The sequence below is a fragment of the Suricata suricatta genome, chromosome 16, assembly GCF_006229205.1.
Source record: "Suricata suricatta isolate VVHF042 chromosome 16, meerkat_22Aug2017_6uvM2_HiC, whole genome shotgun sequence".
In the NCBI taxonomy this organism is placed as follows: domain Eukaryota; kingdom Metazoa; phylum Chordata; class Mammalia; order Carnivora; family Herpestidae; genus Suricata; species Suricata suricatta.
In genome coordinates, this window is record NC_043715.1 from 5,947,042 (window position 1) to 5,965,987 (window position 18,946).

An 18,946-nucleotide genomic window follows, 5' to 3' on the forward strand; every position below is an offset into this window, starting at 1 on the left:
TCCTCCACAAACCTCTAGCCCCAGAGTTTCCAAAGAAACCTGCTTTAAAAAAAGAAGTAAAATTTGTATTATTATTACTACATTTACATAAAGGCGGCACTGACCTAGGAAGTGAAGGTGTCAAACAGACCAAATGCTAACTTTATCTACTCCTCTCTCCCAGATTATAAAACTACAGTTGCTGCAGTCTGGGCTGTGTGTGTGTTTATGGTGCAAAATCATGTAATCCGGGGGAGGTCTCTTAATGGACTTGAACTCAGTCTTATTGGTGGTAAACTGACCAATGCGTAATTCATTCTAAGGAGCCATTTCATGAAGTCTTGGGTCTTCTCAACAAGGACTTGGTGACTGACTCGGCTGCCCTTTCAGGTCCCAGCCTCACAATCATAGTAAGAATCACGAAAGGTGATTTCTGGATCCATAATGATAGTTTTCTTTGAGAGAGTCTAAAGCACTGCCATTTAACGTTTGTTTCAAAATGGGAAACTTCACATTATCGTCACCTTCTCCTTTCAAGGCACAGTTCTGTCATCGTGAGCTTATTTTACACCAACTCCTTGCCTGTCAGGGAGGTGCTCTGGCCCAAACTACAGTGCCTGTTAAGTGTCCGCTTCCTGCATTTACTGCCTCCTGTCTGTCTTTCCTTCTGTTTGCATCCTGTTCCATTTCCATGTTTATAAAGTGCTCTGAAGTGAAAACTACCCAGGTTGCAGAAACGGAATGTGAGGCAGAGCTCTGCAGAAGAGCCTAGCGTTCTCTCCTCCGAGTCAAGTTCATGAATTTTTACTGCATGGACTATGGCTACAGCTGTTGAAAGGCATCTCCACCCCTGCCGTCTCCCTTCCCCATTGGATAGTTCTCGGCTTTATTCTGGAAGTTGCCAAATAAGCAACTTCCAAATCTCTGCTTAGTTCTTAGAGCCAACACAGCACATCTGTACCCCGAGACCAACCAGGAGGAGAAAACAAGGTGAAACTCCCGGGGCCCTGACCAAGCCCCGGCGGCCTGCTGGGGTCCGGAGCTGGAAAGACCTTGGGAGACGGGGATGGCCGCATCATAGGGTCTTGCAAAAAAACATGCCGAGCGGGCTTCATGCAGTGGGCGAGGCCGTCACATACCAGCCGGGTATTGTCTTACCATCAACTGAGACCTCAGCTGGCACCCCTGGTGCTGCGTCCAGTGAGGCCAAGCCCTCCCACCAAACCTCCATAAACTGGCCCGTCAGAGGAGAGAGAGAGGATCTTCAAGGTCTTGGCCAAACCAAAGGACAAGGAAGGCTCCTCCAGGAGCAAAGATAATGCCAAAAGTAGTGCCTATCACTGTGAACTTCTGTCCTCAACAAGGCCTTGGTGGGTGCTCTCAGACCTTCTGAAGGGACCCCCAAAGACCCAGCAGGTGGGGAAAAGCACCCACAAAGAATGAGCTTCTCTAGAAAAGCATTGTTCTACTTCCTGAAATGCAGCTATAAGGAATTTCCCACGAGCTTCACCCTTTCCAACCACATGACCTGCTCAAAGAATTGTTCGACATTCTCCACAGGGAAGGACGCTGAGGAATTCTGTTACGATGGGCATGCCCAGCGGGTTTAAGTCCATCCGCACGCACTGGCCGTTTCAACCCACCAGCGACACAGCTCAGGGAACCCCAACGGTGTTTCTCCACTCACCAGGACTGGCTGCATCTCACAGAACACCAGGAGGGAGGCCAGCTCAAGGTCCTCACTGTACCCATTCTTCAGAGGGACAGATCTGAATCCTGCAGAATAGAAAGACCGTGCAAAGGCAGGCCATTAACGTCAGACCTTAGCGTTCCCGGGTGCACCCAGGGCGTCCAAGGAGCAGACAGGAGTGTCCCCATGCTGGGGGCTGACTTTCAGAAACCAGAGGTCCCATCCCGATGGTTAGGGACACGGGCTCCAGAACGCAGCCCTCGCTGCCAGGCCCGCACAGAGAAGTGGGGTTAAAAATATCTGCCATGCGGAAATGAAAATGAGTCACTCAAAAGAAATCAAAACCTACGGAAGATCACACGCTGAATGCAGAGTGACTGGAGCCGTGCCTGACGTCCCTGAACTCTCCTGAGGCCAAGAGACTCGAAGGGGTAGAGCTTCCTCGCCACGGCTCCTTCATGTCCGCTGTCAGGAGAGGGCAGTGCTTCATCTTTAAAGATTTCCAATCTGAGGAAATCTGTCCCTTGGCAATCCAGAGCAATATTGATCCTCTGAAAGCCTTTCTCTATTTATAATTAGGACAGCCATTTAAGTGTTTCTTATTTAGGGGACGGCTGAGGGAGAGCTGACTTTCCCGACTAGTAGGTAATATTGAAGACAACCCACCTCAAAGGTTGATGTTTGCTTGTTTTAGTACAAAGTCTCGTTCCTACCCACTCCTAATCCCTTATTCTAGAAGGCACCACTTTTTTTTTCTGGTAGGTTTCATGCCCCACGTGGAACCCAATGGGGGGCCTGAACTCACAACCCTGAGATCGAGGGTCAGACACTTAACCAAGTGGGCCACCCTGGGGCCCCCAGAAGAAACTGCTTTGAACAGTGTCTTCCCAACATCATCTATGGTCTTGAGTTTCTTTAAGATCACGAATGATCATCCCCACCCCTGAACAGAGCTGAGCCTATGGTTTCCATTTATTGCTATCTTCAAGGTTCACGATGGGGTCTTGGGTTGTCTGGAAAACCTTAATTTCTACCCGATTCTCCGGGACAAGCAATGCCTGCATTGGGGCACCCCCTCTACTTCCTCAGGGTCTCCCACCATTCAGGTTTCTGGCTTGTCCGAGCCGTCGTTTTCTCTTGGAGCACGTTTGACAGGATCATGTGACTAATCTCTCTCGTGCTCCCACTGTTGATGAGGATATTGATGTGCCTATGCGAGCCTGTAGCTTCCCTCTCCTTTCTCCCCCTAATTTTATCATCTTGCCAGGACACGCTGCGTACATAGTACAGCTGACCCTTGAACAACGTGGGTTTGGGCTGCAAGGGTCCCCTTAGATGCAGGGTTTTTTCAAGACGTAGAGTACTGGAAATGCATTTTCTTAACATTTTAACAGGTTCTCTTCTCTTCCTTAAGAATACAGCGTAAGATACAAAGTCCGCACTGCCTTGTCAGTAACAGACTCTCTGTAGGTGGGTTTGGGGGGGAGGTCAAAGGTCCTGTGTGGATTGACGCCCCCAACCCACGCTGTGCAACTGTATTTGGGCTCCATCTTGCAACCGTAATTCTTGCACAGAGGGAGGCTTGGTTCTCAAGCTTCCAAGCATACGGCAAAGCTAAACTCACATTACCAGGACCACGCCTCCCAGATCCTGCCATTAACCTTTGGCTGCATTTGTTTTACCAAACATACCCATCCCCCCACCTCACGTACAGGTGTCTTCATCTTACGTGGAACCGCCCACACAACGCTATGCTTCCCCCTGAACGCGTCCGGGTGCGTCTCGTGAACCGGAGCTCGATACTGGTTTACAGCCTTCTTGGGATTTAAAATTTGTTCATTTCATTGTGTGTAAATTTTAAATGCCCAACACTCACCTCCTGTTGACTGAGCTGTTTAAAAAAATTTTAAGCTTATTTATTTAGAGAGCGAGCAGGGGAGAGGCAGAGAGACAGGGGGAAAATCCCAAGCAGGTTCAGCTGTCAGAGAGGAGCCTGGGATGGGGCTCGGACTCACAAACCATGAGATCATGACCTGAAATAAAACTGAGTCAGACACTTAACCGACTGAGCCCCCCAGGTGTCCCTCTCTCAGGGTTTGTGTTGGCTTAATTTGTCCTCTCATTTTCTTCAGTTATGACCTCTGGGGACATATAATCCGCCAACAGCACATATTTGAATGCATCCATTCTTTTTTTTTATAGCTGAGTGACAGTTTGGTATTAAACTCTCAGGTCAAGCTTTCCCTTGGAGGATTTTGGGGACGCTGCTTTCCGTGAATAGTGACGTGTTCTGACCTAGTCTCCCGTTCTAGGTGATGTGATTTCTTTTGTTGTTGGTGGCTGATCTGCTGGTCTGTTTTCTGCCTGGATGCCCCCAGTGTTCCCCCAGTCCAGTCTAGAGTCCCTGCAGCTTTAATGTTACGGAAATCTTATTAAAACACGGACTCTAACTGGAGGGCTGGGGCCTGAGACAGAGCTGGTCCGTGGACAGTGTGGAAGACGTCTGTCTGGGTGTTGACCGACTGCTAGAATGTACTGGACTCCTGACGGCTCCCTGGTCTGGGGAGGGCTCTCAGGTGGCCCCTGCACTCCAATGACCGGGCAGTGCCATTCCAGTGAGAACACACGTGCCTGCAGATCTGGAGAAGCGAGCCCCCCCCCACCACGCCGCCCCCCATCCTTTCAATGCCTGGGGCTCATTTCCTGAGCGGCCTTCATGCATCTTGGGGTCAGGGCGGAAAGGTGTTACCCGGTTTCACTAAGAGTTTGGTTCCGTTTTGTCCTAGATGAAAGGGAAACCAGAGATACCGTTGGAGGCAGGCTCAGAATTTTGGCTTACAGGAAGTAGGGGAGGCCTGCAGCCTGGTCCTACAGGTGGGTGACCTTGAGCAAGTTAATTAACATCTCAGGGCCCCAAAGTACTCGTGCCTAAGAAGCAGAGATGATAAAGCTTCTTTCACAGGCCTGCTGTGAGGATTAGAGAGTTTAAGGCACAAAACACCATAAATGCTACTTTCCTTCCTTTCTGAGCTCCACCTGGCTCAAAAGCTTAAGCGCACCCCTAACAACAGTGGGCAGAGTCTATTTCGGATTTCAGAAGGCGTCCGATGCTTGATGCACAAAGGGATTGTTCGTGTCATGCCTCCCCCGGACATGAATGTGCAGGCGTCACTGGACCCCGCACCGGAGCAGGGGAAGGCTCCCATTTTTCTCCATCCCTGACATATTGCTCCTTGTGTTTTAAATCTCCAAGCTAAGTCCAGCATTTTCTGGATTAACGACACCATTTGGTGGCTGGGAAGGGAAGGTTCACCAACTCTGACCTCTCTCCATGACATCGGGAGCAGGTACAAAGATCACATCCCTCATCTTTCAAGAGGACCTGGTGATGAGGCCATGACTGCAGAGGCCCTCATCGGTGCAGGATGGGTCCAGGGGAGGCGGGGCTAGGAACACATGAATGGTTACTCTAAGAAGAAATCCGTCCCGACCCTTCTTTATTGGGCCAATCTAAAAGGGCACGTTACAAAATTAAACCCAGCAGTGAAGCTGCAAAGTAGCTGACGGAGTGGGTTTGATAACCAAGAGGGGCTGTCACACATCAGACCCTGGGGCCTGGTGGAACCCGGGAGAATGCTCTTCTAAGCTCTTGCTTCACCTGCTCCTTCACGTAGGACTCTGTCCTGGGCGGTCAGATGGGCAGCCGCGCTCTGAGGTGCCGCCTGAACGTGCACCTTCTGCTCCCCCCGCCCCGGGGAGTCCAAGCACCCAGGATGGGCCCAGGAGCCTGCATTTTCTAATCACATGCCCACCTGGGCCAGGGCCCAGGGCCGGACATGATCAGATTTGTGATGCTAAGAAAGGTGGAAACTTAGGGACTATCTGAGACCTTCCAAGTCTGGAAACCTTAGGTCCTGTTGCCCTTTTATGTTTTTCTAAACAACATCAAGAAAAAAGTCTCTATTGGCCTCTAACTCACTAAAATGAGTGCTCTTTTTCTCTTAAAAAATGATCCTTGGGGCACGGTGACCTCAGGAGGACTCCAGAAGGATCTAGGGTCTTCCATTTCATACCTCCGAAATAACTAAGGGGGAAAGGGAATCCGACACGGAGTGAGGGACTCTGTGTCAAACATTACAAATCAAGTCCAGGATGGGAAACTGTTTAGGAGAGAAGATTACAGCGCAGCATCGGGAGCATGGGTCCTGAACCCCTTCCCTGGCGGGGGGGGGGGGGCGGTGGCGGTCTATGTCCTTGCTGTGGTGGGGGGATGGGACTCCATTTCCTAAAAGCTGGCCCTATGTCCCAGTTCCATCACAGACAGACCCAGTGAGACCCTTCGAGAATCGTGGAAGAAAAGGGTAGCTCGGGGAAGAGGCTGGCTTCCGGTGACTCTGCAGGCTTCAGGACGGGGCAGATCTGAGATGGGGCCTCACAGCTGCTCTGGGCCTTTCTGCTCCCCCCCCAGGGTACAGAGCTGGCCTGTGAGAGGGCAGGAGCTGCCTGCCCTGAAGCCCCTAGCTTTTCACAATGAAATCAAAATACACTGCCAGGTGGGCAATCCCCTGATAATCCAACTTTGCACACAGGCCTGCCTGTGAAGGGCCAGCCCCCGCCCCCGCACCGTCCTGGCTCGGCTCGGGGCCAAACGCAGGGCTGTCTGCACGGTAACGCCCCCGAGGTCAGCTGCCGCAGCCCTCCAATCAGCTCTGCAACAATCTAATAACAACCTGGAGGAGGGCTGCTTCGTGCTTTCTAAAGCCAGCAGCACAGACCAAAAATGATGCCAGTCCAGACTGAACCTCTTAATTAAAACGCCTTCAGGGCGCCTGGGTGGCTCAGGTCATGATCTCATGGTTGCGGGGTTCGAGCCCCATGTGGTGCTCTGTGCTGACGGCTCAGAGCCTGGAGCCTACTTCCGATTCTGTCTCTCCCTCTTTATGCCCCTCCCCTGCTCTCTAGTGCACTCGCGCTCAAACGTTAAAAAAAAAAAATGCTTTGTAACCCTCTTACCTGACTTGATTCCTTTGATGGGGTACGTGGCGTGAGCGAGGAAGTTGGGATCACTGAACATATCCTCCTCGTAGACTACAAAGCGCAGAAACGCGAGGTTTGGGTCATAAATTTCAAAGGTCACCTTCTCCTGTGTCGGAGCCCAAACGGGGCTTAGGCCGTTGTCATCTGGAAGGAGATCAAGGCTCAGGTGAGGCCCATTCCACCTGCCCCTCCTGGTAAAACCGCCTCTCTGTCCATCAGCTTGGAATCTCATTAGCAGCCCTCTAAGCAAGGATCGAAGAGATCCTTTCTTCCCGAAGCAGTCCTGGTAAAGCTGCTCGCCTAGGTCCCGCGCTTGATGAGCAGAGGGGAGACCACACCCTGTTGCCACGGCAACCACCTGACCTCCCCCCCCATGGAAGGGGCCAGAGGGTGGGTCTGGCTCTCTAAAGCCGTGGGATGGGGGTGGGGTCTGGAGTTATCAGCGTGCACGAGCCTCACAGAGCAAGGTGAGCAGCCAACCTGTCACCCCCTGAGAAATGCCAGTGTCACACATGAGTTCATCAGGCTGCCTACTACCAGGGCCCATGAACCCAGGCCTTAAAAGATTGGCAGTTTCTTCTTCCGGTTTCAAAGGGCAGAGCCAGCACGCATTTCTCTGGGCCTCCCCTCCCTCTGAAGGACAAAATTGCCCCTGTTAGGCTACAGCCTTTGGGCCAGTCACACCTTCTGTGTCTCTGTCCCTTAGCCTTGGACACAGCAGGTAAGGCGGGGGTGGGTAGTGACCAAGGAGAAGCACGGCTGGCCCAGGGCTCCCTACAAAGAGACACAGCCTGCGTACCAGTCCACCTGGTTAATCACAGTGCCCTGTGTCCCCCAGCCTCCCCGAGTGGACCCGGAGAGGGCACGAGGGACGCGTGACAGGACATGGATCGTAAAAGTATCCAAAATCCCCAGCAGGTGCTGCAACTTACTCACAACTGTGGTCTTAAACTTGTTGTTGTCATATTCAGCCCCGCAGATTTCCACCTCCACAAAGGGACATGCGATGCTCCGGCCGAGTTTGGGGAGATGCCGAGCCCCGAGAACCTAGGGCACCAAAGGTAAGAGCTGCGTTTCTCCCCGATCCAGCCTGGGAAGCACGGACACGTTCTACGCACGCGGCGTCGCCCGGAGCGCGGTCCGAGTTCTGCATCCGACCAGGTGCGGCCGCAGCGTCCTCGCTGGCGCAGCCCTAACAACGCACCGCGGTGGAGAAGCAGAGACCTCACCGCTTCCCTTCCGCGGACTGGGAAATGGGGCTGGAGAGCAGGCGCTGCGGAGAAGCCAGGATCCGAGCCCCCCCGCCATCATCCTCAGTAAGAGATGGACCAAGTCCCCTCCCTACCGCCCAGGGGTGCTCTGTAATTCAGATCCTGGCGACTGGGTGTTGATGGTTTAAACAAGACAACAGGTGTCACTGGGCAGAGGCCCGAGTTACCTTGACCGTGAGAGTCATCAGGATCTTGCGCTGGGACTCGGGAGGCATGGGGTCGTACTTCTCCGTCCTCATGGCCTCCGGCTGTAGCACGTAGCCTGTCCGCCCGTTGAGTGAGAACAGGGCGTGGTTCATCTGCATGTACTTGTCTGGAAGGCAAGGGAGAGGCATTGGCCATGGCTGTGAGTGAGGCGGGGACAAGGCAGCCTCTGGGGGGGAAGGGGAGCAGTCATTTACACCTGACTCCAAAATAATTTCTGGGAGTGGTTAGAATATGCGTTTCCAAAAAATCCCGACTGGTGAACACCATTCTAAGTATGACATGAAACACTACTGAAAGCTGCAAATTTCTTAGAAAAAAAAATTGGGGTTAATTTTAAAATTTCACGTAAGACTGTTACAGAAAAAAAAATCATTCTACCCCAAGTGACAGGGAAGATCCCCACATGAAAGGGATCTGGTAGCGCGTACTATAAATACCAATGCCCTGGTAGAGAAACATGAGCGGTTTGCAGAAAGGAAAACACCTCGTAAATGCATGGTTCATGTCACGCATAGTAAAGGAAGCCCTAACTCTAAGGTGGCCGTCACACTGGCGAAGACTGAGAAGGTGGAGAAAAGTGAGCTGCAGTCCCACTGAAAAGGTGGATTCGAACGGTTTCCCAGCTTGCGCTCCCACCCAGTCCCACCGGAGGGCGCCCGTGAGGTGTCGAGCGCAGGAGGCAGGGGTTCGCTGGGTTTCCTCCGGAGAAGTTGGTCCAAATGCCAACGCGGTAGGACCTAGCCTGCACTCCTGAGAACTCCGTGCCCACGGGAGGGCACAGAAGTCAAGGCTGTCCGTAACAGCACGTGAGGGAGAGGGCCTCCGTGCGGGGACCAGGTGAATAGAGGAGGGACCCATTCAACGGAAGGCTACCATTTGTGTAGAAAAGTTGCACGTGTTGGTTCTTGGCAGGGAGTATCTCTGTAAGAGTCTGAGCAAGAAACCTTCAACCGAGGATGGGCTCAAGAAGAACTCGCTAAAGACAGCCCCGCACGCCGGGGTCCGGCTGGGCCTGAAGCTCAGGGATTTCCTCTCGCGTAAGCCTCCCTGCGCAGCATCTGTCTCTGCAGACCGTGCCCCAATGATGCCCCCATCCCTGCTCCCTTACCTGGAGTCTGGAAATTGAGCGCCACCATCTGGGAGCCGCACAGCCAGAGGCGAAAGGGGTCGTAGTTGGAGGAGTCCACCCTCTGTCCCTTCGGGTAAACTCGGGTCAGGCCCTTCTGATTGTACTTGAGGAGGTCGACGGGTTTCTGCCTGACCACACTGTCAGCCTTGGTCTCCACGAAGGAGCGGATTTCTCGGAAGTCGGGGTTTTCTGCACACAGAGAGGGAGTCCCCATTTATTCTGGGCGTCATGCGTTTTCTGTGTTTGGTGCAACGGCTGGAGGTGCAGGTTGTACGTGGAAACCAGGAACCTCAAGGTGAAGAGGTTATGATGCTATTTCCGTAACCAATCCTGCTCTGGGTCCCAGCGTTCCCCCCCAGCCTTCTGGCCTTGATTAGTACAACGTCTTGTTGAAAACCACCCCCAGCCTCGTGCACGACAACACAAAGGTGGTGTGGTTACAGAAAAGGGGGGGAGTCGGGGTACATGTGAGGGTCTGGCTTCCTCAGCAAAGAGGTAGTGGACGCAAGGTGAGTGACCCAGGCACCCTGGAGGAGGGAGGGTCAGCCGGGGGGCGGGGCGGGGGAGAGGAGGAGGCGCCTGGAAGGGGAGACGGAACGGAAAAAGAGGTAGAGGAATGTACACCTATTGAGGCCAGCCCATCAACACGCAGAGTCTGGCCAAGTCTGGTTCTGAGCGCCGCCCCCCATCCTTCCCTGGAGGTAGAGGTGCCCAGGGACCAGCCATCCAGTCCCTGTTCACTGGGGTTGAGTGCTATTTCTCTGTCCTGGACTCAGATTCTTGTGATCAAAGAAAGGGGGAAGAAAAGAGGAACGGGATTTTACGAGGCCACAGAACTTGCGCCCTTGGAGAAGGTGAGAAGATTCATGTCTGAATCCTGTGGCCAGCTGAATGGCCCCCAGAGGCATCCAGGTCCTGAGCCCTGGAGCCTGGGAGTATACGCTTTACCTGGCAAAGGGACTCGGTGAGTGTGATTCAATTTATGAGTGTGAAAGAGGGAGATCATCTGGGCCCTAAATGTAGGGCCCCTGTAATAGGGAGGTTGAGGGAGATTTGGCCGCAAGCCCAGGAAGGCCAGCAGCCACCACGAGAGGCAAGGGGAGGATTCTCCCCTTAAACCTCTTGACGGAACGGCCCTGGGGGCACCTGGACTTCAGCCCAGTTGACCCTGATGTTGAACTTCTGGCCTCCAGGACCGCGAGCGAACAAACAGGTAGTGCTTTTAACCACCAAGTTTGTCCTAAATGTGCGAGAGCCACAGGCGAGAGCCTCATCCGCCCTCGGAGAGGGTTGTCCTCCTGAAGGTACCAGAAGAGTTGGCTGCGTGCTCTGAGAGCACTTGAGACGGAGCCAAGAGCCTCTCTCACTTTGCCCTCGGACAGCACCGGACTCAAAAGGAAGCCAGGGTTTTGGGCGACAGGAGGAGCCACAGTCAGAAGACACCGTACCTAAGCTGTCCTTGGTCTTGCTGGTCGGCTTGCAGTAGACGACCAGGTCCGAGAGCTCGATGGCGATGGACTGGTTCTTCTCCCAGTACTTCATGTTGTTCTCCTGGGGGAGGCAGCCCCGCGTCAGCCCCGCGGCTCCCCCTCCCCGGGCCCCCCTTGGCCTCCCCAGCGCCCCTCCCCGCCTCGGCCTCCTGCACGCTTGGATCTTTAATACAATTGGAGGCTTTCCTTTGCCCTGACTTCCAACCTTCCCAAGTTGTTTCCACCCAGGATCGGGGCGTCACCCTTGTTACCGCCTTGCTGCGTCCTTTCTCCCCCAGCTCCTGCGGAAGCTGCTTCTGAACTGCCCCCGAGTTCACATGCCCCCTCCCTCTGAACCGCAGCACTGACCTCCTGCTCCTCGCCCTGCACACCCCCGCCCCCACCCTGTCATCCTTCCTCTACAGGTCCATGAGATCGCTCCGTCTGGACTCCACCTGAACCGTGCCTGCTCCAGGAAGCCTTCCCGGTTAACGCCAGCCAGGAGGAGGACAGCACGGTACCAGTCACCCCCAGTGCCCACCCGTGCCCCCACAGAGACATGCATGGGTAGCACGTATTCAGGGGACCGGTGGTGATTCGGTGACAGAGGCTGACTAGCACCTGGTGTAACCCAGGTTCAAACGCTGGCCCTCTGCTGACGGGCTGTGTGCACTGAGTACATCATGTAGTCTCTGTGCCTCAGTTTCCACAACTATGAAAGAAGGCTAACCCAAGCACTCCCCTCTTCAAGTACTGAGATTTACGCAGAGCCCTTTGCACCCCACCAGGTGGGCGCACGGGGGCCCGAGTGCCCCCAACACCGCCTCCCCTCGTGCCAACAGAATCGAGTCAAACAAGGGTGAACGCCACCCCGTGTCCAATTCCAGAAACGTGACCTCACAAGCACGGAGAAATGACGAGTTATGGTGGTTCCTCTTTCCCCACCGCAGCGAAAACGATGTCCACTCGAGACAGAAGACCCGCGGCCGCTTCCAAACTGTCTAACAATTACTCCCGACCCCTGCAGGTGGCGCCCACGGGGCTCTCAGAACCTGAAGGCTCAGCTTCCCTGGTCAGGCTTTGGAGACTCACGAAGGAGACAGAGCTTAGTGGCCGGACTTTTGCCATCGGCCATGAAACCGCAGAGCCCTGAGCAGGCGGGGGACAGACGTGCCTGCAAGGCCACGGCAAGGAGCCGCTGGCAGGGAGCTGAGCGTTCCTGGAGTCGGTTTCCCAAGGGCCAGGGGGCGGGTCGTGCCCAGAGGAGGGAGTCTGCTCACTGCTGTTCTCTTAGGCTTCCTACGTACTAATGAGAATTAGAGGTAAATACCCATTAAGGAGAATTGTAGATCAAAGGCAGAGAATGGGAGCCTTGAAGTGTCCAGTCTGGTTTCAGAAACCTTCATGGGGGGGGGGGGAGGGGCAGAGAACCTTCAGATAACTTTGCATTTGTCTCCATTAAGAGCAGTGGAGAGCGCCAGGCCGCGCTGGGTCCCTTCCCCTCTGGGCCCCACACTCCATCCAGCCGGTAGGTGGCCGGGGTGCCAGAGATCAAGGTCTGCGGGGCCCAGCCGCTCACGGCCCTCCCACGAGTGTTTTCTCTGCTCCCAGCCAGTGTGGGGACCCGAACATGTTCGGGAGGCCCAGGTCACAGGCTAATGGTCCCCTATAGATCATGGGGTACACACGGATAAGACGGGGAACTCCTCTTTCACATGAACCCCAGGATCGTGGTGCCCCTCCGCTGTGCCACATCAGAGGCACAGGAGGGCAGACAGGATGTTCCATCAACAAAAGCAGGAACAGCCCTGTTGGCCACAAGCTCGTGGTTCATGCCCAGTGCCCGGTGATGGTGGGACTGGACTCCAGCACAGGGAAGGACAGCAGACCCCGCCCGGGAGGCGGCCATCCGCCCCGCCCCCTGCAGAAAGCCTTCTCAGGTAGGTGACATCACCCCAGAGTGTTGAAAGGGGAGTCGGGGGGCTTCTGTGACCAGAGACTGGCCAAGACATGAGCCTCCCCAGGGGGGAGGAAAGACTGGGCCACAAGGTCCTGGTAAAGCTCAGAAATCAGTCCTTGGGGTTAGTATCTCTTAGAAGCACCTGGGCACATGGGAAACCCTACAGTTTCTTCGCAGGTCTGCGGCCACAAGGAAGAGTGGACGGCACGTGCTCCGCCATCCAAGATATGGCAACACGGCCCCACGTCCTCGCGGAAGGACAGAGAGATGCCTAAGGACCGTCCGCTGAGCCCTGTGGGGCAGGCCCGGGACCCACCACCCTTCCCACATCTCGTGACCTAGGGATTCGGCTCATCTCCCAGACAAGAAAACTGAGGCCCAGAGCGCTATGGGGACTTGCCCCGGGTCCAGCCCTACCTGATTCTAACCCTCCTGTTCTCACCCAGAACCTCACCCTTCTCCAAACACCTCCAGCCTCACACGAGACTCCAGTTACAATCAACCCTTACAAGGCCCAATCCCCCGAGAGCAGAGGTTCGGCCGCAGGAAAACAGACTCACAGAGGGGCAGAACGGGGCCCCCTTGAGCACCAGGGCCCGCTGCGGGGCTGGGGCCTGCTAGGGGCGAGGACCCCGGCTGCGCTGAACCATGTGTGCCAACAATAAAACATTCAAAAGGAGGAACGTGATGTTTTCTTGCTAAGATAGGTGGGGCCAGCCAGGTCCGGGAGAGCAAAGATCACTCCCTGCACACCGAGCCTTCTAAAGGTTCAGCCTAGACCTAGCTTCCCCCCCCCTCCCAGCGTCCCTTCCCTCTTGGTGATGGTGGGCGCTCCTACGGCCCCAGCCCCCAGGCCCACGCCCGCCGCCGCAGAGCCGGCCCAGGCACCGGGCACCTGCCTTGGTGTCGATCTTCCAGGTGATCTCCCGGATGCTCTGGAACCACTCAAACAGCTCCTCCACCCGGTCCGTGGCGAACTCCACCGGGGGGTCGCCCTGCTTCTTGGGCTCCAGGATGAACACGAACGGCTTCTGGTTTTTCCCCTGCGGGGCTTTCACTGCAGGAGAGAAAAACCAAAGTTTTGAGCAGCCTCCCGGAAGGCCACATGTCACATCACCCAAGCCTCCCCTTTTCACGAACCCAACCCAAGTGCCGCTGCTAGAGCCGTGGGCAGCGTGGACCGGGGCCAGTGGCCTTAGGGCAGGCCGCGTCTGGCCTCTACCCCACAGCGCAGCGGGCTGAGGGGCGTTCTGTCTGTCTCCTAAGCCCCTGCACCTGTGACGGTGCCTGTGACCTTGGAAACAGGATCTTTGCAGATGTACTTAAGGGTCTGGAGAGGAGATCACTCTGGAGTTGGGATTTCTAAATCCCACGACTAGTGTCCTTAGCAGAGGAAGGAGAGGGAAATTTGAGACACACAGGAAAGGTGGCCCTGAGGACAGAGGCAGACATTGGAACAGTGCAGCCACAAGCCAAGGAGCGCCAAGGATCGCCGGCAGCCATGAGAAGCTCGAAGACAGGCCTGCGATAGAGGCGCTCTGCAGAGAAAGAATTTGCTAGAAAGAAAATTAAGGCCATGAGAGGAGACATTATCTGCTCTGGAACGCCAGGGGCTGAGGTCTCTGAGCTCTTCTGCGCCAGGCGACGAATGTGAAAGCGGATGACACGCGCCATCTCTTATTCCTCATCACCCCCTGTAGGGGGCGCTACTCCCCTTATATTTATGTTGCAGGAGAGAAAACCGACTCGTCAGATGCATGGAAGGTCACAGAACTAGGAGAGGCAAAAGCCGAGGCTCAAATGAGACCGGCTCCGAGCTCCCTCTTTGTCACCCTGGAGCCATCCTCCTGTGCTCTGCAAAGAGAATGCAGATGACCTAACAGCAAGGCAGGTGAGGGCCTGCCCGGTTCATCTCTTAACTCGCCGCAGGGCCTCCGGCAGATCCCGTGGTCCTTGAGGGGCGTGGGCGCCTCTCTAAGAATCAGAGCACAGACCCCGGGTCCCTTGTACACAGGCCGACGGCTGGACGGCCTGCAGCCGCCTCCCTGCTTGGGGCTCCTCTGCGGCCAGGCCGTGGGGGACTTGGGTGGCAATCCACGCTAAGACCACGTGTGCACGCACCGACGTTATAGGTGTTGAGATCCAATATTCCTCTGCAAAGAGACCCTAAGGGATTGTCCTCAATAATCTGCGAAGAAACAAGACATAACTCAAGTTAGTCTTAACGGGAATAATAAAAAGACAACCAGTTTCCAAAGCACACCGCTTAGCAGAGACGCCGCCTGCAGAACTGTTTAAAATGCATTTTCATTACAGGATCCACCCATGGGGAGAGCGCTAAATAATGAAGCGCGGGCGCCAGCAGGTCCGGCAGTTCATTTTCCAATCTGTAAAAACAAGCCTTCTGAACTCCAGAACAGGTTTGGAAGCGTTTCCGTGGGTCTTGTCTCAAAAAATCATCCTAGACACTCATTCTGACGTTACTATGAAAAGGGGCCATCTAGCTGCCTGCAGCCCAGCTCAGGAATTCCGTGTGGCTTCCCGTGTCCTGGAGGAACAGTGACCACACTCTGGAGTCCGTCTGAAGGCTTTCCAGGCCCCAGTCAGCCTTCCGGCCCCACGTCCCACAGCACGCTCTCGGCATCCCGGGGTCCACGTGCGACAGAGAAGGTCCTGGCCTTGGGACAGCTAGCAGACCTGTGTCTGCCCCGCCCCCACCCCGCAGCCTAATGCTGACCGTGGGGGGAAGGGCACCATGGGACAGACACAGCCAGGGGCCACGGCCCTGCCACGGCCCACCACCACACCTGGGATTGGGCGTGCCTCCCACCTGGATTCCAGGACGTTCTCCGGGCCTCCCAGGCAAGAGAGGGCTGGGGGCAGGAACCAGGTTTGCAGGGTCGCCGGGCCAGCCTCGAATCGCTGCCACTTAAGCCCACCTGCTTACTCACACCGAGCACATCCCGAAAGTCTGGCGGCCGAACTAAATGGGTTTCATTTGCAAGCTGCATTAAGCAAAGGACAAATTCCCCGTTTGGCCATTTTCACTCTGGAGGGAATTGTCCTGCCCGGCACACCCTGATTAAAACATGACAGGCTTGTCACAGCGACTTCTCTCCCACCCAACACAACTCAGAGGACAATCCCAATTTCCCTGTCACTCTGTTGTCCTGTTCTGATGCTCCACAGGGACCACACGGCGGCATGAGTGAAATGAACCCACGGAGACGGGTCTGTGGATTCTGTGAAGAGCGGAGTCCGCGGGGGTCCCCGTGTGACGACCAGACTCACCTGCTTTTCCAACTCCTCCACGTCGACCGTTGAAATGTCCTCGACATAATTGGACGGGAAGTACTGCTGGATTCGGGTCCCATAGTCTCCTTTCCACCTAGAGAAAAACGGAGGGCATGAGAGGGCCGTGCCGGGGCAGTGCTAATAATCCATCCCTGCTCTCTAGGTCACAGCTGCTGCCTGAGGAAAGCCGGCAGGTGGCCAAGTGACCAGAGGTGGTGGTCATTATCTGTGACAACGGAACATTTCAAAGGGGTCCTCTGCTTTTTTCAAATCAGCAATGAATGAGCAGAGGGCCAGTGTGCTCCCTGGAATAGAACTCTTAATGTTTGGTCAAAGACACCAAAAGTTTCAGTGCATTATGTGGACGTCAGAGGCCGTGGGAGACAAAAGCTCAAGTCTGGAGCAGGCCCAACCCCGTTTCAAGGAGGGCTGTGAACTTAGGGCTCAGGATGGGGTAAGGAGGGGGCTGGAGCCGGCCAGCCTGGAATCAAATTCCAGCTCCACTGCCAACTACATGGGCGCTCAGTGCCCCAGGCTCTCCATCTGTAAAATGGGGATAACCTGCCTCCCTCAGAGGAATTTTTTTAACATTTACTTATTTTTGAGAAACAGAAACAGAACACAAGTAGGGGAGGAGGCAAGAGAGAGGGAGACACAGAACCGGAAGCAGGCTCCAGGCCCCCAGCTGTCGGCACACAGCCCAGTGCGGGGCTCGGACTCAAGAACCGTGAGATCAGGACCTGAGCTGAGGCGCCCCCTCCGCCCTGAGGACGTTACTGGAACCACAGGGCCGAGCACGTGCTGAGCCGTTTTCACAGCACCTAGCATACAGCAAGTGCTCAAGCAATGTAGTTCGTGTTACTCAGCTGAATACTGCTCCCTCAACCTGCTGCCCTCCTGACAGCACTGACAAGGGGCATGACTGATCGGTGCGTGTCTCAACTCCCCCAAACTGTGGTCACCTCAAGACTCTCCCCCTAAGTAGTGCCAAGGGGTGCAGAGCCCCCCACCGCCCTCCTTGGGCACCTTTTGCAGCCCGGGAGCTCTTTCCAGAACCCGTCTCTGACCACACCGCAGCCACAGCTCCCCGAGTCTTCGGAATCAAGCCCAGACTCTTTGGCCCAACCCCAGGACTCTCAGACCTTAACTCCTACCTCTCTGTGACTCAACCTTGACCTGCTCCCAGACAGCCTGTCACCCCCACCCTTCTGCCCCTGCCTTCCCACCTAGCTTCTGTACCCTGGTCCGTGCCCTTTGTATCCAGCTTGTCCCCACAACCATTTAAGACTCAGCTCAGCATGCCTCCTCCAGGGAGCCTTCCCTGACTGCCGCCTAGGCCGCCTAGGCCGCCTCTGTGCTCTGTGCGTGCCCCACAGCTGCGGAAGCAGTCTGCACCTCTCGCATAATATCGCCTCTGTCTTCCCCACTACGTAAGACCTTTCTCCTCCAAATCGGTACCCGGGGGTGGTGGGAAGCCCTTAGTTAACCTGAATATAAGCAGAGCGAGGCCGGACATCCCCTGGCCTGGTGGAAATCCAGGTTTGCAGACACCCGCCTCACCTCCGTTTCTCCAGACCCATTTCAGGCAAACACTGGCTGTATTCAGGGAGACTTATACATACCGTTTGCCCCAAACTAGGCAGGTCAGACCTGTTGTCCAGGTATAATTCTTCTAAAAAACTTTTTTTAAATGTTTATTTATTCTGAGAGAGAGAGACCATCCCAAGCAGGCTTCACACTGTCAGCACAGAGCCCGAGTCGGGGCTCGATTTCACAAACCATGAGATCATGAGCGGAGCCGCCATCCAGAGTGGGATGCTTAACCGAGTCAGCCACCCGGCACCCCCGGGCGTGACTATGAACAATGGCATTCCCTCCGCTCTCGCCTGCAGCCCAGACGGGACAAAACCCCCACCGCATTGGAACTAGACGGGGAGGAGGCTCAGAAAATGCCAACGGCCCACCAGGTGGCGCTACTCGCCCCCCCCCAGACCGAAAGAGGGGCCTCAGCAGGGCACATGAAGTGTTTAAAATGGTCCCTGACAGGAAGAGGCACTCGGATCAAGCCGCCCTTCGGATTCCCCGGTCAGGTCCAGCTATCTTGCACGGGGAAGGGACGCTGCACTTATGAATTGACTCCCTGGGGGTGCTCATGGTGCGAACAAGTTCTTATTGCTCGAAGGGAGAAATAATCCTGCAAACACCCATCCAGGGACTTCAGGATGGGCAGCCCAAGGTCTTTCCATTTTTCCCCGGGTGAAAAGAGACAAAAGGCAATGGAGCCCAGCACGCCCACATACCTTCGACCTAAAACTGTCCCTGCTGCAGCCCAGGGTGGGCCCACTGCACAGGACTATGTAAGAGCATAAGAATTTGCACTTAAAATAATACACAGGTTCATGTCACGGCAAGGACCTGCTCTAGTCAGCAGCTGTACGACCGTGGAAAGCCTCCTCTGCCATCTCTGTAAAGTGGGGGGGCCCACAGTCAGCCGCGAGGGTCGGCATGGGAATCTGGTTGGACCACGTATGAGAGCAGGAGAGGAAGAGCTCAGGAAGGGGCAGCTGCTGTTATAAGTAAAACAATACATAATATGACGTGACATTCGGTGATTTAGCTGCTTTCCTGAATGGAGCGTGGATCAAACCGCCTTCCCAGAGAGGGTACAGAGTCCAAGCCAGCCCGGAACGCCAGAGCAAGGGGGTCAGAGCTCAGCCAGGACCCAAGTCTCACTGGCAAGAGGGCACACGTCAAGTTCATCCAGCAAGCAGCCCAGCCCCTCCCTCAGCCTTACCAGCCCCAGGGCTCCTTGGAGACGTTGTGAATGAGGGCCCCCCGGCAGAAGCTCAGCTCATCGTCTCTCTTGGCTTTGTAGTCATACAGAGCTTTGACGGTCCTCTGGGGCTTTGG

At 55.2% G+C, this 18,946-nt stretch overlaps 1 protein-coding gene across 1 annotated transcript in view; it reads right to left on the bottom strand.

Moving 5' to 3' along the window:
* Positions 1 to 18,946, bottom strand: part of PLCG2 (phospholipase C gamma 2) — a 136,981-nt gene that overhangs the window by 19,892 nt on the left and 98,143 nt on the right. Inside the window, exons 20-29 of the mRNA XM_029926590.1 lie at positions 18,831 to 18,940; positions 16,034 to 16,130; positions 14,864 to 14,930; positions 13,642 to 13,799; positions 10,762 to 10,864; positions 9,293 to 9,502; positions 8,145 to 8,290; positions 7,639 to 7,753; positions 6,683 to 6,850; positions 1,667 to 1,755 (exon numbers count right to left, since the gene is read on the bottom strand). Of these exons, the coding sequence (XP_029782450.1) occupies positions 1,667 to 1,755; positions 6,683 to 6,850; positions 7,639 to 7,753; positions 8,145 to 8,290; positions 9,293 to 9,502; positions 10,762 to 10,864; positions 13,642 to 13,799; positions 14,864 to 14,930; positions 16,034 to 16,130; positions 18,831 to 18,940 (1,263 nt within the window). The remainder of the gene's footprint in view (positions 1 to 1,666; positions 1,756 to 6,682; positions 6,851 to 7,638; positions 7,754 to 8,144; positions 8,291 to 9,292; positions 9,503 to 10,761; positions 10,865 to 13,641; positions 13,800 to 14,863; positions 14,931 to 16,033; positions 16,131 to 18,830; positions 18,941 to 18,946) is intronic.